The following is a 24,047-nucleotide window of genomic DNA, read 5'->3' on the forward strand; positions in this document are numbered from 1 at the left end:
GGGTTGGCAGAAACTAATCTTAAACTTACCTGGCTATCCACTTAAACCGGCTTCATGGTATAGGCCCCTGATGTGGACTTCATGTTTGGATTACACTTAACTACTTTGTTGTGAATTAAACTGTTTAACAACATTTAAGTTCCCACAAGTCTTGCGGATGGTTTATTTTGTCTGGATTACACGACACAACTTTGTTGTGAATAACACTATTTAAAGAAGTTTATTTAACTAAGTTCGGGAAGAGCATGGTCATTTGATCCATCCAATCAGCGGGAAGAGGTGCCTATAAATAGCAGTCCCTCTCGTCTGTCCCGTGAAAGTTTTGCAGCATCCCTCCTCCACCCATCACCTCAATCTCATCTAGTTTCATTTATCCCAGTTAAAGAGGGGGGAGTACTCTGGGTTCGGGCTAAAATCCGAGCTTGGAGCCCTCTCCTCGGACAGCACGCCAAATATGCTCATCTCATTATACCTATCGATTACATGTTAATGCAAACTCGTGAAACAACATTTAAGTTCCCGCAAGTCATGTGGCTGGATTATTTTTGTCTGTATTTTGTTAAAGAGGGCAACAATGAACAAGAGCAAACACACACACTAAGATTCAATGGCATTTTTGTGTTTATTTGAGAATTATTACAGCTTACATGTTAGGAACCCTTATTTTATATTGTTGTTTGTTATGCTTTGTGTTCATGCTAACAAGCAATAGAAAATATACATTCTCCATTGCGATACACTGTACTTTTTACAACACATTTTTAATTAAAAACACATTTTTAATTCATAAACGTAACAGTATTTCTAGGCAGTAACATTTTCTAAATTATAAACTTTTTTATTAATAAAAAGTAATTTTACAAAGTAAGAAACAAAACTAATAAAAAACATTGTATATTTTTAACCTGCATGAAACTTTGGAGGAAACAAAATACATATTTTTATTATGTACCGTCCATTAATTGTATGGTCTGTGAGGTACCAGGTACCCTGTTCAAATGTTTTTTATGTTCATATTCAAAGTTCAAAGTTCATACTGTACTTAGTAAGCCAGATCTGCTGTTAACCTGTTTAACGGTTAAAATTTTAACCATTAATGTACATAATATTATGTAGTATGAACTTTATTAAGCAATAGTATACTGCTTTATTTATATGCTGCTGTTCAAAAGTTTAGGTCACTTACATAAAATGTTTCTCTTGAACTTACAAACCTTTTGATCTAAAGGCATTTGTTTACGTTTGTTTTGCAAACAAAAAATATAACTGTGCAAAACATATTTATGTCTTTCATTACAAAATAAAATTTTATTAAATAAAACTGTATTTGAAATAGATTACTTTAAAAGCCCAGTCAATGAGCCCAGAATAGATAGAAACTCATTCAGTACTAAAAGCATCTAATGGTGAGACATAAGAAGCTGGATAAAGTGCCATACATTTTTTTCTAATTCTAGACAGAAGATACAAAAATATAACAAGTTTTGATTTAGATTTTTTTTCACAACTTCACTATTAAAAAATAGAATAAAAAATTATAAGCGAAAGTGTCAAGTAGTACTGTGACCTCCCCTACATATGTATTTGTGTCCATATTTCCTGTATAGTCTGTTTGTTTCTTCTCTAATAAAGCAAGCAAAAATACATGGAAATAAATATGGTCATTAAAACTTTGTTACAGTCCCTGTAAAGGCAAATATTAAATGTGTTCCAAGTTTGCCGTCTCTCTAGTTCTAAATAATGCTATAACCTGAATGGATGCTCACAGTTGTGTTAGGGGCGAGGCCATGCCTGGTAATCATACTGTCTGTTGTCTACACTTTTATTTATATCCGAGAGCAATTTTCAGTGCAGTGCATTTGTGTGTGCTTTACTGGCAGTAGAAGGTCATGACGTTTTCTTGATTTCCTCGAATGAGCATGACAGGACAGTGGATGCCATAGCTTAACGCTTCCAACCAGGCCATATAGAGAGAACTAGGGCAATTAACTTCAGGGACTGGAAGAGAACTGTAACAAAAATGTATTATGAATACACTATTAATATAGAAAATAAGACCAGTGTTTCCTAAATCCAAAGAGCCACATCAAAAGAAGAAAAACAAATAACATCACAGTTGTCTAATGATATTAGACAGAGTGTAAATGGAGGGAGCCTTATACAACTTGCAAGAAACAGACCAAAGTTAGCAGTATGTGCCTATATTATGTCTCAACATTGTCTCAAACTATGCTCAGCTTTTCTCAGATACCAAAGTCTCTTATCAAGTAATTTCAATATGAACTTTTCATTTCACATCAAATTATTCCCAGACTACATTAGATGATCTGTTCTATCTACATTTGTGACCCATTATGGCAAAATGAGTCGGAATGCGCACAGTCTAATTTTGAGGTAGAGGCAAAAGAAAGTATAATGTTGATTTTGGTTAAAATTTAGGTTTTCATAAAAATAAGTACATTAAGCCCTTGTCTAGTGATCTCAATGCTATAACTAGTCATTGAACATCTAAAATGGTCTTTATTTGTATGTTTTCTGAGAGGTGTACTATCCTAAATCCTTAATCTAATCCATTTACCTGCGCATCGTACACGTTTTGGTTTTAAAACATGCAGTAATTGGAAAATAGAGTGCAAGACTTGCTTGATGTTAAAAGGGTTATTAACTCATTGCCTGCCACCAATTTTTTGAAAAGTTGCCCCAAGCATCTTTTGTGATTTTCACAAAAGTTTCACAAAATGTCTTCCAAGAAAATGTCCTTTTAAAAATATATAAACATACAAATATATCAAATGAAAGCACAGACCCTCTGCTTTCAAACAAACAATAAACAAACAAACAAAAAGTGAAAAAAAAAACGCTTTATCATATCTATATTTTTTTCTCTGTTTATAAACTCTTAAATATGGGAATTTTTCTTTAAAAAAAAAAACCTAAATATTTAGCTGAAAAGCTAAAATAATTGCATTTTTGTAAGATCAGATTCAGAACAATTATCTAAACATACACAGAGTTTAAAATGAGTAAATAACATTTTTGCTTCAGTTTTGTTTTTATAAATTGGGTAATGTAACGTTTTTGAAGTTTTTTAATAGAGAATGTCAAAATAAAAAACTCATTTTTGGACATTTGCTCATTTTGACTCTTTTTGCCAGCATGGGTCATATTTGTTTAAAAAACTTCACTTTTTAGGTAGGCAATTTGTTAGTTTTGTACAATCAAACTTTGTATATGCAAACTTGATACTTAAGCATAACTGAGAACATTACAGTCAAATTCTGGTACAATGACCAGCTATGCTGTTTTTCCAGCAGGGCCTATACTATGTGTATGCATCTATACTCACATTACAACCAGAGCAGCATGCATTGAGTTCCTCTTAATGATTTCATTTAGTCGCAGAGACCTCTCCACCTAAAGATGTTAAAGACATTTTTTTATTGTGTAGCTCATGTGTAACCCTGTCTGTGAAATACAGGCCAAAATTTTAAAATGTAATCATGAGATTAGCAGCATTAACGTTTAAGTGATTGCTTTCACTTCAGATTCAATCTTTGACATGACATTACTTATTTTTTTACATAATGTTTTTTTACATTATGTAGTATGACTTTATAAAAAAGTAAATCACAATAAAATGACTAGCTGTGTTTTTTAAGTCAATACACGTCTGCCAAATGCCTACATTTAAATGTGAGCATAGTTACATTTAATGCTTTCAAGAAAGCCAGAAACACACACACACCTTGGGTTTCATGAACTGAAGGTCTTTGTTTGAAACTTTCCATGGACTCAGTCTCTTGAGTTCCTGGATGTCCCCTGCCGTCTGTTCTTCATTCAACCTGAAGGGGAAAATGTTGTCCTCATACCGCTGCAAACTACATTATAAGAGGAAAAACACAACTGTAAACCTCCATGTTCTTGTGTGCATGTTTATATGTCCAAGTATTAGCATGTTTATAAATGTTTCTTACTTTTTAGCAAGTGGCACTTTGTCCACATCTGTTATCACAATGACGTCCTGAATTTCCATACGGAATTTTTGTAACAACATTTTCATGCTGTAATAAGAAAAAAGTTACAGAAAAGATCTGTTCATTTCTGCATATCAAAACTAGAACTAATACCAGATACATACTCTTTACAGTCTTTCTCCATTGTCTCCTGATCTCCTAGGATGAACACTCTGATTTGGGTCTTTTTCCAACACTTTCTTCTGGTTAGCAAATATGGTACTAAAAGAGTCAGACCTGAAGGAAATAATTCGCAATGAGACAACTATGTACTGTATCCTATGAAATGAGAAATGCATTCAAATTTACCACAACCCCTAATTTAAAAGTCATGATAGCGTTTGTATAGTTTATGTATATATAAATAGCCACTTTTTACCCAGCAATATACTGATGCCACCCTGATGCCTGTTTGCACATGCTAAATGAATAGCATGTGATTGGCATTGAGTGCTTTACTGAAAAGAAAGCTGCAGACTACCACTATCTGGAATACTTTACTGGGACCATAGGATATTACTCCATCACCTAATCTGACATAATCTGTTTTTTGCTCTGTGCTTTGTATACAATTACAAACATACATTTTCCATAGTTTTGATGTCAATTTGACATTAACTACAGATTTCTGTATGTAGATGGATGGACGCGTGTCAGATGGCGAAGTGATTGGTGGATCCTCACTGCAGGATGCCCTGGAGAAAAGAACATCCAACATCCTGGCCCTTTCTCTACTTCCTGGTTCTGACCAACTTGCACCTTACATTATTGTGGCAGATGAAGCATTTTCTTTAAAAAATTACCTCATGAAGCCAAACTGCAGGCTAACTGTAGAGCAACGCATCTTCAAGTACAGACTGTCACAGGCTCGGAGGGTGGTCGAGCTTAGCAAACCATTTTCAAGTCTTCCTAACCACCATAAACATAAAGGACATAGCCAAAGTGGTCTCGTGTGCTCATTCGCTATGCCGAACAGCCAATTGGAGTTCTCTTTCGCTCCGCAACCGATTCCACATGAAGAATCGGACGAAAAACAGCTGCTGATGTCTGATGACATCTGACTTGAGGAATCGAGGCAGAACCCACAAACAAAACTAAAGCTGGGTGACACTTAAAACCACCGGAGATTTCCTGATGTCCGACTGTCAGCTTGGTGTGTAAGTGGCTTAATACTGTGTCTAAGCTGGTTTGCATCTAAAATCACAAGCTATGACAGTAGATAATTAAGTGCATGAAATTCTTACTGCTATATTGTTAAAACAGCACATTCTATTATGTGCGAGTGCAGTATGGATACATTCTGGAAATATCTACCATGTTTCTTGGTACATTTCATGGTACCTATGTTACTTAAATTTCAAAAAGCTGCCTGGTACAGTACATCGATTTCTGCAAATTTTAATTTAAGTATTTTTTTTATTTTTATGGCTCCATAGCTTGTGTGACCTCATGCAATAGAACAGTGTCCATCTGATGCACACCAAGATATCATGTTGAAAGCAGTTCTCGCCCACCGTTTTTTGCATTCTGACGTTTTAGAATTATAGACAAAAGTATAGATTTTCGGCTACTTTATAGGAAGGATAGGTGATTTCGGACACATGGCTTTAAGTGGTTCAATTATTCAAGCAGCTGTTTCTCACCTCCATCATCAGCAATCCAGTAAATATCTATGGTCTTCCTTCCCTGTTTTGTCTGAAAAACTGTCCTAACCTGCATATTGGGCAGACCATCAGAAACATCTGCAGAGGGAGACAAAAAATATGACACGAAATTCACATTAAACCTGCAAAAACAATTAACACAAGCATGTGTACCAGGCACATGGTACCAAACTACTATATCAGTGGTTCTCAACTCCAGTCCTCGGCCCCCTCCCCTCCCCTCCCCTCCCAGAACATTTAAGATGTCTCCATATATAAAACACCTGATTCAGTTCATGAGCTTGTAAGTGTGTTAATTAAGGAAAAGTTTCAAACATTCTGGAAGGAGCCTAATGAGTGGAATCAGGTGTTTCATATAAGGAGACATCTAAAACATTCTGGGAGGGTGGGCCGAGGACTGGAGTTGAGAACCACTGTACTATATGATCCACAGTTTTGATGGGATTTTGGTGTTGATGTGTAGTCCCTTTACCTATAGTGTTGTCCATTTAAGTGTTGTGCAACAGAGACACGGCTATTCATTTTCTTTTATGCATTTTATTTAAAAAAAAACTTGAAAGTGGTTACATAACTTCTCTGCAAAGCATTTAAAATGGTCTTATCCAAGCATGAGCCCTGAGGCTTCTACAGCCTAAAATGCATCTTATGTGGGGCAATACATTTTTTGTTGCCATATTTATGTCAGTTTGTTCAACATAAAATCATGTAAATATCATAATGATTAATATTAAAAAAGCTTGTAAAGATTTTCATTGTTAAAGTCTTCAATAAATATAACACAGCAATTGAGTAATGTAGGTAACTTGATTTAAAGTCTATGTAAAGTCATTGGTAGACAGATTTGTTGATTAAAATAGTAATGTTGTCATTTTCATAAATGGCTGCAGTTGTTAGGACAGTGTAGCTAGTAATGTAGATGGGTTAAAAGTACAGATTTAGTTGTAGGAGTATTTAAGTATTACATTAACGTTCCAAATTTATTTACAAGTAAACAGATGTGGACATTACTAAAGTATTTTTACTTTAACCAAGTACATTTTTTAAGTATCTATACTTAGTATTTTTCTTTAGAAAATGTTTACTTCACTACATATTACAGCATAGTATCATACTTTTTTATTATATTTAATTTAATTAATTTAACATTAAAAATATTGTGCCTTTTTAGTGTAAGTTTTACTTGAGTAAAAGTAAGAAAGTAACAATTTTTTATTTACTTATTAAATATTAAAATATAAAACACCAACTTGTATTGTAAATGTAGTGAAGTAAAAAGTATAGAATGTAGTAAAGTATGTTTACCAAAGAATAACACTGATAAAGTAAAGCTAATTGAAAAATGTATTGAATTAGTAAGTAAAAATACCTCACTCCTTTCCGCCTCTGCAAATAAATAATGTCATATATCAAAATGTAGCAGAACATGTGTGTCACCTGAACTTTGCTCAATGTCGCCATTTTCCGATTGCGTTACTTCTTCTGCGTCAAATGCCGGATTCACAATTGAAGGAGGTCCAACTGCTACTCCACAACAGACAGTGTCAAACTTTAGCTTTATCTTCCAATTTGATTAAAATTGCAGCATCAAACATTTTCTAGACACTAAATGAGACACATGTACAAACCTGCACTCTTCAAATCATCCGTTACATCTAATCCATCCATCATTCTTAGAATAGCAATGCCATAGCTGTTGTCAAATGCAGTGCTAAAAGAGAAAACTAATTGAATAACAAAGGAAAAATAGCCCTACACAAAATAAAATGTAAATTTTTTGGGAGAAAACGACAACTGTACTTACTAGATTGTGTTGACGTAGTCTTGTAAACTCTCAGGATTACATTCCTGCCAGTTTGTCATATATCCCAAAACAAGGGTATTTGGCTTCATTTTTCCAAGACCTGATGCCTAGAAAAACAATTGACGAGAGGAATAAGATTAAAAAAATGTGAAACAGGGACACAATAGCCATGTTTCCTTCAGAGGCTTTATTTTGCGAAAAAGTTTTATGGCATCAATGGGCCAGGTTAACTAAACAGGGGAAATAAGCATGAGAGCGCAAATTCATAAAAGGGTTAGGGTAGGGTTGCCATGCCATGCTGGATGCCATGGAGCAGGAATGGCCTGAGGGATTCCTGTATTTTTCCCCTTACCACTCTGCTCCTAGGAGTTCTGGAGAGGGTCCGCCAGCAGAAGGCACAGCTGTTGTTCCTAGCCCCGAGGTTGTGCAGACTATTTCACATTTCAGAGCTCCCTCCACCAGGACATGATAGACATTTAAACGGAAGCTTTTTGCTGCGTAGTGCCAGAGGCACTCATATGACCCAGTTATTGAGCACCTATTTTGTTGTGACAGATCACAAAACTCCCTGTTCGCATCACATATCGCATTTAAATTAACTACAGTATGAAACAGTAGCGCAACTTTCCCTAAAGATTAAACATTAAGAGTTCTGATCTTTGAAGGGCATAGAGATGATCATGTCTGGAGTTGAACCGGACACATTCAAATGCATGTGCGTCTGTGAGTACAGAAAACTGCTCACCTTAGCGCCTTTTTTGCAATTAAAATTGTTTAAAATTATCCCCGATTAGCCAGCTTACCAGTACATTGTGACTGGCCTAAATAGCTTCAGCTGAAAATGTGAAGCTCCTATCCATGTTTTGAAAGATTATCTCCTAATGCACTACTGACAGAAGTTAATATTATCTTTACCACCTTATCAATACGAGCCAAATCTGATCCAGTTGATCGATCAACTTTACCAGTGCGGCTTGAGTAGAACATAACAGAATGGTAAGGTAAGGATTACTAAAACATTAAAATGCATGACTGCATTTGTGATAGCAGAAATGACAAACAACAAGTGCTACTCTGCACCACACAAAACTCGAGTTTGAAAACATAGACTACTTACAGGCTGCATGCCAGAAGCGTGCAGGATTATGATAATGACTGTGGTGTCTACGTCAACAGGCCCAGAAAGTAAACTGCTGTCTACAATCCGTGTGTTTGTTATAGTGCAAGAAACTCAGGTAATCGTTTAATTTTGGATTTGTACCTTTTGCATATTGTTAACTTACTAATACACACTTGCACACCAAAGGAAACATAAAATTGTGAATCGGATAATTTGTGTCTTTTAACTGCTCAGTAGGTTCAGTTCCGTTCAGTTTTTACAGGAACAGGGCTGTCTCCTTCGATCATTAAGGTTTATGCGGCTGCTATATCTGCTTTCTACACCTTAGTGGACGGTCACTCATTAGGTAGAGACCAGCTAGTCATGCATTTCCTGCGTGGCACTCAGAGGCTGAGGAATGCAAATCATTCCAGGACCCGTGTGTGGGATCTGACCATGGGCGTAGATTTAGGGTGGGACGCTAGGGACATGTCCCTAGCAATATTCAGGGAAGACTGAATTGTCCCTAGCAATAATTTCGACCAAACAATTAATCTGTATTTATATATAACCACTAATGTCCTTCTTATTCTTGTGTTTTCTATTTTTTACTTATTATATTTTTTTTCAGGAATCATTTAAATGAGACTAGAAATCTTTTGCAATCCCGTTCTGTAAAAATGACGCTCTATGTGGTACACAAACGGTTAACAACTTTCGTTCTCTGCAATGCCCGCCTGCGTAACTCACATCGCTAATATGATTGGCTTTGCATTTCTTGAGTCCCACCTCTCTAATCTTATTGCTAATATGATTGGATTAGCATTTCTTGAGTCCTGCCTCTCTAATTCACATCACTTTATGGGCTTGTCTTTACTCGCTACGTGTGATAGGATGGTTTCACTTTGTACAACGCGCCAAAGTTCACTCAAGACGCGCGTGATTATTCGGGCTACAGGTAAGTGAGGAAGAAAGTATTATTATACCCACTGTAACTGTTTCATTCACAAAATACGGAACAAGTTGTGTCACATAATGATTCAAGGAAAGTATTTTCACCAATACACGACAATCCCATGTTAACCTGAGGAGTTGCAAACTTTTGTCAACCTTTTATAAATGGGGTAGCAAGGTTATTTAGGGGGTCCCTAATCCCTGAAACATCCCCAACATGGTAAAAACATGAATTCATGTCATGATTGCTGAATACTTTACATTACTGCACTGTGGTCATTACTTGCACAGATGTAGACATAATGTAAGGTTGCATTTTAAACTTAAAATTATTTTTTTTCACACTGATTAACTGTCTGTTAATGAAAAGAAGATTTAATGTGAACTACAGAAACGTTAATAAACGTTGTTCAGGAAACAGCATGATATACATACCATCTTCAACACTGGGACTTTTTTGGCAAATTTAAATTAAGAATTAAATATTAATTGCATATTCTTCAATGTTATAAAGTAAATATGGTTATATCTTACAATGTGATTTTCTTTTTTTTTTTTTGACAAAGACTTAAACAGTTACTGTTTATTAGGCTCTAGGACATAACGAATTGTTTATTATAAATTTGGGATGGCCGGGGGTGGCGAGTCAGATGTTACTGAGTAAAGTGCATACTGAGTTGTCTGTTGTTTGTGTCAAGTAAACGGTGATAAACAGTTTTTGCAATGCAACCATTTTATTTATGTCCCCACCAATGCCAGAATCAAACCTACGCCCTTGGATCTGACCATGGTGCTGGGGGGCTTATCAGGGGCACCATTTGAGACTGTGGATACAGTGTTGGAGAAGTTTTTCCCTCTGAAAACTATATTTCTCCTAGCTATTACCTCACTTAAGAGGATATTCGCTTTGTCGAAATCAAACCATCACAAGCATTGTTAATGGATAATGGCGAGAGGGAATGCATGAGATGCTGGTATTAGAAACAGAGAGCATATAAGGTTACCTGCATGAGATGATGTGCCCCTTCCTTCAGACTGTCAGCAGTGAAGGCTGTGTAGAAAGCACGAACTTTTCTTTTAATTAGCCAATCAAGCAGCATTTCTGTACTCTGCTGGGGTAATGTTGACTTTTCGTCCTCCTGAAAGCACAAGAGAGTGAAATATACTACTTAAAAATAAAAAATAGACTCTAAAAATAGCTAGGCTGTTTCAACTCATGGTTGAGTAAAATATGGATGAACCCAAATGGAGGGGTTAAATTAATCTATACAAGGTTGTTGCAAGAGTGTAGATGCTGTCAGAGTTACAGGCAGGTTTATTTCTGTCATCTTCCATAAAATGTTGGAAGAAATGTCTTTACATTTCCTTAGAATGTCAGAGCTTCGTCCACGATGTACAGTATATGCTTCTTACCTTGATAATGTTTCCACAGATCATCAGGCTGATGTTTTTAGTGAAAGTGCCCACAAAGTCTACCAGAGCGGGCCGCACATTTGGAGGACCAGTCAGAACAAGACACTGAGGCCTAGAAGAGTATTGCTTAAATAAGTATAATTTGTAGCAAGTATAGTCATGTTATTTGCCTTGCTTTTAACTTCAAGCCTCACCTGAAATTTTTGACGTGATCTTCAACATTTGATAGAGACACAGAGAAGGACAAAGCCATGTTGTAGATACCTGCCTGGTAAGATGAACCCCAGTTCACATCTAGACACAAACATAGACAAGAACATGTATGATATGTATATATTTATTGTATATGAATTAAAATGTTGTGGGAAAGTTCATTTATTTCAGTAATTCAACTCAAAATTGTGGAACTCGTGTACAAATTATCTCTTTTAACAAATTAAAATATTTCATGAGAACAATTAAAAACAATTTAATGAGTTGGCTCTCTGGAAAGTATTTTGATTTACTGTATATGTACTCAATACTTGGTATGACCTCATTTTGCTTTAATTACTGCCTCATTTTGGTGTGGCATGGAGGCGATGTGGTACTGCTGAGGTGGCATAAAAGCCCACCCTTTCTCCAGACTCTAGGACCTTGGTTTCCAAAATAAATAAAAAACTTGCTCTCATCTGAAAAGAGGACTTTGAAACACTGGGCAGCAGTCCAGTTCTTATTCTCCTTTGCCAAGGATGGACGCATCTGTGGTTCAGGAGTGGCTTAACAAGAGGAATACAACCACTATAGCCAAATTCCTTGACATCTGTGTATGGTGGCTATTCCTTGTGAAATTAAGCCAAATTCTTGAATAGATTTTGTTTGACAAGCTTCTCAAGGCTGTGGTTCTCTCGGTTGGTTGTGCAACTTTTTTTCCACACTTTCTCCTTCCACTCAACTTTCTGTTAACATACTTGAATACAGCACTCTATGAACATCCAGCTTCTTCGGCAATGAATGTTTGTGGCCTACCTGCTTTGTAAAGGTTGTCAATGATTATCCTCTGGACAACTGTCAGATGAGCATTCTTCCCCATGATTGTTAAGCCTAGTGAACCAAAGCCTGAGAGACCATTTTGAAAGCTTTGCAGGTATTTAGCTGATTGACATGTCAGCATATTCTAATTTGTTGAAATAGTGAATTGGTGTTGAGCCAAACATCACATTTAAAAGAAATAAGACTTTAAGTACTTCAGTCTGTGTGCATTTAATTTATGTAATACACAAGTTCAACAATTTTAGTTGAATCCTGAAATAAATGAACTTTTCTACAACATTCTAATTAATTAAGATGCACCTGTATATCCTATAACTAATTATCAAATGTAATAATATGCATAATGTTTTGTAATTATATAGATATACATTGAGAGCACTTACGAGGTTTTTTATACATAACGTAGCCTAAGAGAAAGATGATAATGGCGAAAATGACAAGTGCAGTCCACCACATGAAAAGAAACATGAGGATAAAACACAAAACAGCAGTCAACAGAGAAATCCAAGCATTGTAGAGACGGTATGATGGCCTCCAGCCTGCAGGAATTCAGAGAAAAAGAGATAGGATGATTAGGAAATAAATCATACAGAAAGCTCTAGATACAATACTGTGTTTACATTTTGAAATATTTTTAGTTACACTTTGCATGTAAAAAAGCATTACATTTTATATAATAAATTATTTACTTTTTTCTAATTAAAACATCAATTAACCAGTTTCTGATGAACCAGTTCTGTTTGTACCAGTGCAGGCCCAGCGTCCAGCCAAGCGTCACTAGGCCCTTTTATAGGTGGACTTCAGCCCCCTAAAATTCTGCCCTGCCATCCTAAATATTGTGATTTATACCACAATCTGTGCACTAATTCATGATAGTTTTAGTCCCTTAAAAATCTCACATGAAAATGGCGGCAGGTTTCGGCTACACCCCATCTTTTAGAGTGCACTCATACTACCCAAACCGTGCCGGGCACATTTGACCCCCAAAGCCTGGTTCGTTTGATTAGTGTGATCGCTCTGTACCCTGCCCGGGCACGGTTTGGTTAATTGTACCCTTGGCCGGCTTGCAGAAGTGGGTTTGAGCGTGGTTTACTTGGGCTCAGGCACGGAACGTGCAGTATGATCGCAAATCGCGCCAGAGCACAGTTCAGAAGGAGATACGTCAATTGTGCGACCACTCACTTTCATCTGCCTTCGTAAAAACCCTCTGATGTGCACAACAGGGTTATCATGCATTTCCATCTCCCATAATTCGGAATTACTCTTTTTCGCATAAGTCAAAAAACACCTTAAGCAAGGGTAAAAACTGTTTTGCGAATTAAGGTAGTGTTTTTAAGTCTTTGCTTTGGTTGGGCCCATGATTCTTGTGTATCAGTGTTAAGTTTTATTTAGCTGTTGGTTTAAGTTTAGTGTTTGGGAGTCAGAAGGGCGAGTCTGGCAGATACCAGGGGAACTTCATCTGCCTGACTGCATTATAGTATGGGGTTGTTTTTTAGAGTTTGGACTAGTCTCTTTATTTCCTGTAAAGAACCATCTTAATTCTGCATTTTGACAATGCTTTGCTTCCAATTTTGTGGAACCAGTTTGGGCCTTTTTTTAGCATGACAGTGCCCCAGTGCACAAAACAAGGTCATAAAGACATTGTTCGATAAGTTTAGTCATGAACTTGACTGGCCTGGTCTATGGTTATAGTGCACAGTCAGAAATAGCAAATCAATATTGTCGTGACTATTGTGGAAACAAAACAATTATTCTAGCTGACTACCATATGCAAATCTTACATTTTGTAGTTGTATTAAAATTGCAGTTTCATTAAATTTATGTTTTTTTGTTAGTCTAGTCTACTATGTGAAAAGTGAATCTGAATTTTTTGTGAAAATATAGTTCTTACCAGGGGATTTGGTGTAAGATGCATGGAAGCAGCTGAAGTTAATGAGACCAAAACAGCAGAGGAAGACGTTTGAGATCAGAGGAGAGATGGTGTTCAGATCACCTAAGAAGTCCAAAATAATATTTATAAGGCACAAACACAATAAGAATAGCGTACCTTTGCAATGATGTGGTATAAAGTTTAGAAAATACAGGAACTCACCAATGAGGATGAAACCTAAAGCTATAATAAACATGAGAATGTAGCCACGCAGAGGTTCTTGGTTTTTCCCGTAACCTTTCCCAAAGAATGCAATGTAGGGGTAGATGTTGTCTTGACACAAACACTGTGGCATTAAAGTTAAAAAACAACAGTTACTCTACAACAATGGATTGCATGCTGAATAATTCACCTTATTATGAAAGAAACATATGTACTGTTTACCTGAAAAACTTTAGGGGCTGACACCAAATAACCCAATGCTGAAGACAAAGTGGCAGCAAATATTCCGATTATGATTAAATACCCATTTGCTGAAACAATGGTAAGTATCTAGAAACACAAGAGAAATAGATTTTAGTCTTAAGGCCTAAGTAAAGTTCAGTTTTTACGCATACGCGTGGGTCAGTGTTCAGTGCGCATAAAGCAAATTTTGTCATCATATTAGTGTGCATTGTAAATTTAAGAAAATCTGTATTCATCTTGGCAAAAAAAATTCTCTCATTTTGCTTTAGATTTTATTAGAAAGAATTAACAGCTACACTGCAAAAAATTACATTCATACTTAGTATTTTGTCTTGTTTTCAGTAAAAATAAAAAAAAAATCTCAGATCAAGTATTTTCTTAATGACCAAAATGACCTAAGATATTAAGTCTAGTTTTTAGACAAGTGAATTTGTACAAGTAAAAAAAAAAAAATTCTGCCAAAGAAGTAAGCTAATTTCTCTTGAATTTAAGTATTTAAGAAAAAAGTTTTTTCTTTGTATCGAATTGGCAGATTTTTTTTGCTTGTTTTAATTCACTTAAATTTAATGTTTTTGTGACTTTTTAATGACATATATTTGCTTAGGTAATTTTTCCTCATTGAGAAAATACATTTTGATTAAATAATTATTAGAAATTTGTACTGAAAACAAGACAAAAATTAAGTAAGAAAGAAATAAATTTTTGCAGTGTCGCAGTTAATTCTTTCTAATAAAATCTATATTGAAATTATTTAACTTTTTTTTCGGCAACATGAATGAAGACCAATTTTTTTAAAGCTCAATAGCGGGCTCATGATTAGCAGAGGCTCTGCATTAACATTAATAATGTTGTAAATAATGTTCAATTTCTTGCACTATACAGCAGGGTGAACTATCTCTTTAAGTAAACATTGGGAGTTGACTTCCATTTATTTAATTCTTTTTTTTTTAATAAATACAAGACAGAATACAATGCAATGCCTTAAGTGTCTTTTTCAGCAGGCCTTAATTGTCTTTTTTGCTGCCTTTAAACCATAGCTAAGGTGTTTGATTGCTGGTATTTGATTAAAGATTACATTTCTTCACGTACTGGTGTTCAAAAGTAAAGTGAAAGGTTAAGTCTTGTGTGACCAGTATTAAGACAATTGTTGTTTTAGTTACAAAATGACTCAAGCAATCACCTCTACATCATTTATAATTCCAAATTTACAGGTTTGGTTCATTTCACAACTGTCAAAATTCCAGCCCAGTTTACAGCCCAGACCACTGCATTGGATTGAAGAGTTGAGTGATAAACTATCATTTAAATTGCCAGAAGCGTCCCTTACAACAGTTGCAGCTGAAAAAGATAACAAGTCAACTTTAGTTATACAGATGTTTATACAAGTGTGTGTATTTTTTTTCAAACAATCAGATGCATATTTAATTTAATTAAAATGAAAAGATTTATAAAATCCAACAAATGAAAAAATAGTCTCACCACATGTCGCTGCAATAAGTAAATAGCTCAAAGTGGTCCCTAATATGGCAAGCAATGTGCCTTTAGGAATTGCACCTGCTGGATCCTAAATAACATTTAGCACATGCATTATTTTGTACTGTTTTAAAATATACAATATATACAATGTCAATTTTAAATATTTTCCTTCATCTGTTCACATAATACATTAAATACAAAAATACCTTGAGATCCCCACAGATGTTGACCCCATACAGAATTCCAGTGACACCAGGGAAGAAAATGGAAAACATATTGAAGAAATTTGCATCTTGGCCTCGGTATGAAGGCAGTAGATTTGCGACAAAGACCTCAGCTGGAGAAACAAAAATATTAATTTTTTTAATTATATACAATCATTGCTGTAAAAGGAATATTAGACTTATCAGACTAGACAAGTCTCAAGGATGCATTCTTAATGGATGCATTTTCTGGTTCAGTTAATTTACACATAAACAGACGATCCGAGACCACCTAGACAAGTTATTCCGTTTCGATTACAAATCTTAATAGTGTTTCTCTTGTGGTGCAAAAGAAATGTGGCCCAGCTTGACCAACCCAAGAGACCAGCTTAGAACAGCTAACAAGCTAAGGCCAATTTAGCTGTTTGTTTGTTTTTTGCAGCTGGGTTCAAGGCAGCTTTAGTTTAGCATTACATGTTTACTAAGCATACTTACAGCGGTAGCTAAAGAATCCCACAGACTGCTTTTCTTTGGAGGGTGGAATAACTGTCCCCACAAAATAATTTGCTAAGGAGACTATTACGCAAAGGAAGAACACAATCTGAGCCTGTAGTTAAAAAAAGAGAAAGAAGAACAAATGATAAAAGTGTTTTTTGTTAACAAGATGTGAAAATCTAAGTGGAAGATAAAATAGAAACCTTGGTCTCCCATTCCATTCCAGCAAATGTGATACAGAGGAGAATAAAAACAGTAATTGTCCCTATAATTCGGACATCATTAATATGGTCCACCATCTGTATATTGTGTTCCTTAGAAAAGAAAGAATATTAATTGTGAATTTCACATAAAAATATCCATGTCATATTTCACAATGACAATCAAGTTCATTTTTAAAATAAGTAGCTCATTACTGTTATGCCTTTGGTTTTTTTTTCAGTACTGTTATGCATCTAATGACCCACTTTTGCCCCTATGAGCACCTGACAGATATCACTGCATAAAGTGCAATTAGAGAAATCCCAGCTGATGTGGTAAAAGCATTGGATTGAAGGAACGGACATGCAATGGTAAAACTGCTTGGTAAATTTTGAAAGTGCTTCTATGCACTTTTTGTCTGAGCAGAGTGTGCAGCTATTCAACAATATATTGAACACAGTACAACAATTCAAACACTTTGTTAATGTGCATGTCTTACTGCAAGAACATTGGTGACAGTCTCTGCAAACCCCACTGTGTTGAGCGAGCAGGCGAGAGCATTGGCAAATGAGAAGAGCAGACCAATGGGTGCTCCCAGCTCAGGACCCAGACTTCGAGAGATGACAAAGTATGTGCCACCTGAATACATATTGAAGCATATGGGTCCCACATTTCAGTTTAGAATTATGTAAGTAAAATGCCAATACAGCATAAAACAGCAATGTATTTTCCATACCATGTGCAAGGTTTGGTGCAAAATTAAAAAATCAAATACAAATTCTCAGCCCTTGCTGGTTTCTATGCAAGCCATTCAGTGTTTGACATCAAAGTACATAAGACCAGACTTCTCCATATGCTTTTGATTCGCTCTCGCAGTACTTTGATTTCATCTGATCGCCATGCGTAGCACCAAATTAAGTCCCTCAGTTTGTGGGTGCGTCTAATCTCCCGGCCGCACAGAGATTCTATCCCTCACTCCCTGACACTTCCAATCTCATTTTCGTCAGTGAAAAAACTTTGTTAACGAAAATGATGACGAAAATTATTCGTCAACAAAATTAAAGGACATGTAAGAAATGTATATAAATTAATCATAAAATGGCCCTGATATGTCACTAGACATTAAGAAATCATTTTCATTTTAAATACTTATTCACTGACAGCAGTGGTCTGGCCAGGATATTGTCATTTAAAAAGTGGAGTTGCACCCCTCAACTGATGTTTATGTTGTTATAATGTGTATTGGCCACCAGTTGTGTGATTGCAGTACCAGTTTTAGCCACAGTATTTGGCCACAATCCTACATACTGTTCCTTTAACACTGGCACAATCTTAAAAGTTGGCAGTTTAGCATTGAGATGTCGTCCTTGGCCATATGAAACGTCTATGGCTATAATGCCATACTTTACTTAAAAACTTAAATGGTTTCAATGTGATTTAACTACATATTTAAAATCTTTATGTTACAGAATGTAAATGTATAACCCAAACTGATTACACATCCTGTTTTTTATGTTCAAACAATGCTCCCGGGATACACTGAACACATATTTTGACATGACGAGCCACACTCATGATGGGCTAAATACATGTTTTGACGAGTTTCACATTCATGCCCCGCTACTGGGTCACATATTTTATAAAGCATTTGTGGGTGAACTATCCCTTTAAGGATCATGTTTCTGGTGGAATCCAGACAAAGATGCAGATTATTTTAAAAATATATATATTTTTAGGTGAAGCTGATAACAAGACACTGTAACTCACCAGAGTAAACCTTCCCATTGGTGGAGATCGCTGACACTGACATTGCCGTGAATGTTGTGATGGCAACAGACATGATGATTATGACAAAGGTAAGAACTGTAAGTAAAAGATCAAATTTAAGGAATTTCTGTGTGTGAAGTTTGGTTACTTTGACTGATTTTTAATTCAGAAGAGGAATTTAAAGTTTATAAATCAAAGATTGAGAGACATTTGGAGATGTTTTCATGAAAAGAAATGGATAATGAATAACTTACTGAGTCCAGCTTGAGCTGTGATCCAAGGAAGTTGTAGGAACATAGTGACTCCCCAGATGTTTACCATAGTGCGGATCTAAAACACAATAGCAGCAAACTCATAATCAGTGTTCGTTACTTAGTTACTTTTCATGGAAAGTAATGCTTACGTTACTTTTTAGTGTGCACAGCCAAAGCAACCCCAGCCGTGTGCGCAGCCAGCACAACCCTAGCCGGGTTTTCCCCTTCCTTGCCATGCCCCTCCCAGGACTTACACTAAATTCACCCGGACTCCTAAACCCACCCTCCCACCCTGGACCACCGCCTATGAACTCTTGTGTTCTGGGCACGTTCGTCTTGTCGCTTATCCTGTTGTTCTGCCTGTGAGTATTTTTTGTGATATCTTACCCCGGATTTCCACCGACTGCGGAGCGGCTGCAGATCAGCTCCGCTGCGTTACGGCTCCGCACTCCGCCGTCCGTCAATAACCACCAGATCCGTATTTGTTGCAGAGCGGCTGCGTGCTGAAGTGAGGAGGACCCATGAGGTCTCGCAAATTCACGTGATGATCGTGCGATACCTAGTTCTGTCCCTGCCCATTATTCCGTTGAATTATGACGTTTTTACAAACCAGCCCAGATCACAACACGCGATCTTGCGTAGACAGAGCAGTACATCATATCCATCCAAAATTCCAAAAATAAGAAGGCTGCTAAAACATTTATTTATGCTCTATCTTTAATGTATTTATTTGAAACTCCCACTGGCTCTGTTCTTGTCTATTATTTGTTGTTTCTGTACTAATGACTTTATTTGTGTGTGTTTGTAATGTTTGTATTGCAAATATTTAATTAAAAAAAACATGAGTTCTCGCGTATTCAGGTATGATCACGCGATAAAGTCATGGCTCCGCCCTGCGGAGCTGTCCGGCATCCGTCAAAAATAGAAGCTCTGTGTATTTGTGCCGGAGGGCTGCGGATGGCCGGAGCAGTGGCGGATTCTGAGCGCAGTCAGTGGAAATACACACATTGACTTGAATGGAAACTGATTGACACTGCCGCCGTTCCGCAACGGATCCGCAGCCGTTCCGCAGTCGGTGGAAATCCGGGGTTAGTCGTAGTCTGTTTAGTGTTGTTGAAGAGTTTATTGTTAGTTTTATTAAGTTTAGTGTCGTGTTTCCTTGTCTTGTTTTGCCCCCTCGTGGGTTTTTGTTTTCCCTGTTTGTTAATAAATTCCTTATTTTTTGTCAAGTCTGCATTTGGGTTCGTTCCTTGTTTAATTCCTCACAATCGGATAGCTATGAAGAGCAAATTAATTCATCCAGTGGAGTGCATTCTTTCTGAGTATATGTAGGTTCTTTCTTTCCTTACTATTTACCATAGTTTTACTATAGTAAACTTGTAGTCTCAAAACTGTCGTTTTGGACAGATTGAAGGCCATTTGCATAAACAGTTTTACTACAAATACCGTGGTTGTTGTGGTGAGACCATTGTGACTATGATATATTACAAATAAACAAAAAAGTGGTGTTTTTGTTATGCATGCATTGTTAGAATTCATTTATATTATTAGTTAATGCTGTGCACATTACATGCTAACATTTTAAATATTATTCTTTCAGGAATATGGCTCTGTGTGCTTTGCAAAGCAGTGTTTTGTAAAAGCCAGGCATATGCTGTTCACCTGTGTCCTCTGTTGCAGAGAAGTTGCTTTCAAAAATTGTAGAAGTGTAACTATGTCCACAACAAATAGTGTCTTTCAAAAGTTACATATTGTTTTGTGCTTTTCACATCGTTTTGTAGCATACTCCCCAGCCTACAAGGTCCAACACTAGTATGTGTATTAGTATGTGTTTTCTGGCCTTTTTTCGGTGTCTTAAAAATATCTTCTTCTTTTCTCACCACACATAAACTTTTTTTCTCAATAACACACGCATGTACATATGTGTTACTGCATTTTATTGTAGCACAGTTTATAATAAATAGAGTGCAAAAATCCTATTAATATGTTTATAAGCAACTGAAAATAGCACAAATGTCAGCCCTGCTGAAAAAAACGGAATACCAGCAAGACCAGCATATGTTGTGTTTTGGTGTTGGTTTGCTGGTGACCACCAGCATGGACAAGCATGGGAATTATGCTGGTCTATGGTGTTTTTTTTCAGCAGGGAAGGTATGTTAAAATTTCTCCAGTGCTCCCAATACCCCTAAGACCCCCTAAGTGTTAACCATAGTAATTGTACCAGCTTCGGTTTTTAAGAACCAGCATCCATGGTCCACATGCTGGTAAAGAAATATGATTGAGTCTTTCAGTTTGGATGTAAAATAAATGTGGACAGCAGAATTGAGGCACTGTAAATTGCTTTTGATTAAAGACTTTCATATCTTGGCTATATTTTAAGACAGTGTTAATACATTCTGAAACTCTAGAGGACACATGAAAGCGATGCACAAACTAACGTGGGACTAAATGTAGCATGGCCTCTTTGTTTATACATGGACCAGCAATCTTTGCTTTTGTTTTTCCTTACTGTCAGAAGATGATCTCTTGTGAATTTGTTAAAAGTTTTGATGTGTTTTCGTTAAGCTACTGAACAAAGAGTGTCTTTCGGAGGCATTACCAAATCCAACCTTATATTATTTAATCACTGTCTTTTTACATAACACCATTTTGAAACATGTCAGCAACTGCTAGTAACTGATAGCTGGGATTTACATTTTTTTACCTAGCGGGGTTAGTTGTCACACAGTGTTACAATTAAGCCTCAGGTATACAATGATAATGAAATGAAAATGTAAATTCTATTAATCAAATTAAGATTACTGTTGATAAAATATCAGGGGAAATATCAATTATGATTTTTTTTTCTTAATTGTGCAGCCTTTTCAAAAAAATATATGCATTGATGGATAATACAAAGATGGTAAGATGAAGGATCAGGGATGGATAAATGTGTGGATATCTATCTATATATATAGGCAGATATATAAACAATATTCACCTTAAGTATATAGACAGGATTTTATTGAATTATTTGTTTAAACAAAATTTTAGCAGGTGTTATAAAAAACCCCCTGTTTGTTACAATTAAGCCCACCTATGGGGTAAGTTGTAACATTCCCACTTCGGTTACTTTCGATGTGATTGTATTATAATGGTAGGTCCCACAAATAAACTTTAAGTGTTCATTTGTAGCAGATATGTGTGTGTTGATTGTGTAAAAAAGATTCATCTAACTTTAATATTTTTTTAATGAAAAGCCAATGCCAAAAAGCGTTTCTTTGTTCCCCACTCTCCCCTACATGTTAATCTCTTACCATAACTCCCATAATCCATCCAAAGCGAACAAGCTTGACTTTAGGTCTCTCATCTTCTGGTGGAGGGGGAAGATCTTCTTCACCTTGCTAGGTTCACAAGAATACATTAAGTTTTAATTTTAACATTCAAAAATGCAAATCAAAAGCAACAAAAAGTACTATCTTTAGTGGTATTAATAGATTGTAATCCTACTTGAAAACCTTGAAAAATTCCACCACTTCAATTTATAAACAATTAATTTACAGATATTCTGTAAAATTCGGTTAATTAGATTAAGTTATGAATTGTCAACAAAATTGATTAGATATGTATAACTAACCACAAAAAGGGGTTTCACTTACTGGTTTGCGCAAAACATCTAAAGTTGGTCTCATACTCTTCATACGTCCCGTCCACGTGTCTTTGGAATAGAATTCAAGCTTTGGCACAGGGTCTAGCGGATTGTAAAAAGACATTTTTTTCTTCTGGTCTTCTCCATAATCTGCCTCTTCTGTCTCAGCAACACCTTTAGGTAGATCAAGGTTGGCTGAGTTGCGCTTGCCTGTGATAAAATTTTTCAAACGTGCAAAATAACTGGCCATAGTGTTTTTTCTAATCTGGCCTTTAGGCTTTATAAAGATTGCTGAAATAAAAACTCAATTGTGAGCAGACTTAGATCCACAACATCCAGAATAACACATTCACTGTAGCCAAGCCAGTGAGCGGAGTAGACATGAGCTAACTGTTGTTTGTTGTCAGGAAATGAGCTGCCTTTCCTTTTATACTTAAATTGAGCCTCAAACAAACCCACACATACATACAACTGTACATACATACATACATCTATGCACACAAACAGACAAGTGTATTAGGTGTACACAAACATTGTTCGAGAACAATGACTAACAATTCTTTGTATTCTATCCAAGCCCCTATTTATAATGCCTTTGTAATGCCTTATAATAATAATATGTTATATTGTCTAATAAATAATCATAATCAACAGTTCATTATTCATAATAATACTTGCTTATTTGTGTTTTTAACTTTAAAGTGTTTGATCATTTATAACACATGATGAATTCCACATGCAAAATAATTTTATTTAGAATTTTTTTTAATTTACAGTTTACAGAAAAAGCATGCAGATTTAACCGGCAGCTTGCTAAAAAATGCACTGTCAAAAAAAAGGTACAAAGTTGTTCCTTTTCCTTTTCGCTGGGGTGGTACCCTAAAAGGTACCTTTTTCTACCTTTATGTGTATAAAACAGTTTTGTACCTTTTTTTTCTGACAGTGTGCAATCAAAACAGTAAAAATTAAAATGTCAATTATGTTTTACCAAACATTCTTTATATAATGCTTAGATATATTACAACGTATATTGTAAAAGCTTTAAATAACATTCTGTACATCCATGATGTAGTAATCCAAGTTCAAATGACTCCAGTGGGTTGATAAATGGGTTGATATGCCACAGGCCGGAGTGGACCACAGGCTATGTGCGTCACACTCCTCCCAAGTTCCACCTCGAGGAGGTCCCAAAAGCACCCCAATGACCAAACAAACGAGAGATAAGTGAAAGATAAAACAGTAAACTTTATTTAAATTAATTAAAAGAAACAAGGGAAATGGGGAAGGGAATCTAAAATATATCCTCTTGCCCTCAGGGGGAACACTACGGGGCCAGAGACGTTGGAGGGGAGAGGTCGGTTCCGTGGGGCCAAGAAATCACAGGGCAAGGGCCGGACGGAGCTCCATCGTCCTCGGTCCACCTCCTGCGTGGAAGGACTTCTCGTGGCGCGCCTCGTCCTCCTGAGGGCAAAGTAAAACACAAGGTAAGTATTGCGTCGGCTTTGTCGAATCAATGTCTCCTGACTAACTTCCTCTTGTTTTCCACAGATCGGGTTGGATCGACTGGATATGGCTGTAGCTTGGACTCGTATCACAGTAAGTATCTTCCTTGGCGGTTTCCCGATGCTCTCGAGTCGTACTGGGTAAGTTAAACTTTAGTTCGTAACACAGTATGTATCTTCCTTTTACAGGTATCTCTGGGCGGTCTGGGC

General features: G+C 36.3%; 1 protein-coding gene across 1 annotated transcript; it reads right to left on the reverse strand.

Moving 5' to 3' along the window:
• Positions 1-115: 115 nt before the first annotated feature.
• Positions 116-22,715, reverse strand: LOC135783601 (solute carrier family 12 member 3-like). The gene is made up of 26 exons (XM_065294339.2): positions 22,346-22,715; positions 22,004-22,090; positions 18,708-18,783; positions 18,454-18,549; positions 17,186-17,325; positions 16,689-16,799; positions 16,486-16,597; positions 15,994-16,124; positions 15,791-15,875; positions 15,492-15,649; positions 14,291-14,398; positions 14,069-14,192; positions 13,868-13,969; positions 12,360-12,515; positions 11,139-11,238; positions 10,945-11,056; positions 10,536-10,670; positions 7,479-7,585; positions 7,303-7,385; positions 7,112-7,198; positions 5,657-5,755; positions 4,139-4,250; positions 3,975-4,061; positions 3,746-3,878; positions 3,347-3,414; positions 116-2,009 (listed from the first exon to the last, which is right to left on the reverse strand). Exons 1-26 carry the CDS (start codon positions 22,583-22,585, stop codon positions 1,871-1,873), a joined length of 2,988 nt encoding a protein of 995 aa, XP_065150411.1. The 5' UTR covers positions 22,586-22,715; the 3' UTR covers positions 116-1,870.
• Positions 22,716-24,047: the final 1,332 nt, after the last annotated feature.

Source organism: Paramisgurnus dabryanus, chromosome 2 (assembly GCF_030506205.2).
Source record: "Paramisgurnus dabryanus chromosome 2, PD_genome_1.1, whole genome shotgun sequence".
Lineage (NCBI taxonomy): Eukaryota > Metazoa > Chordata > Actinopteri > Cypriniformes > Cobitidae > Paramisgurnus > Paramisgurnus dabryanus.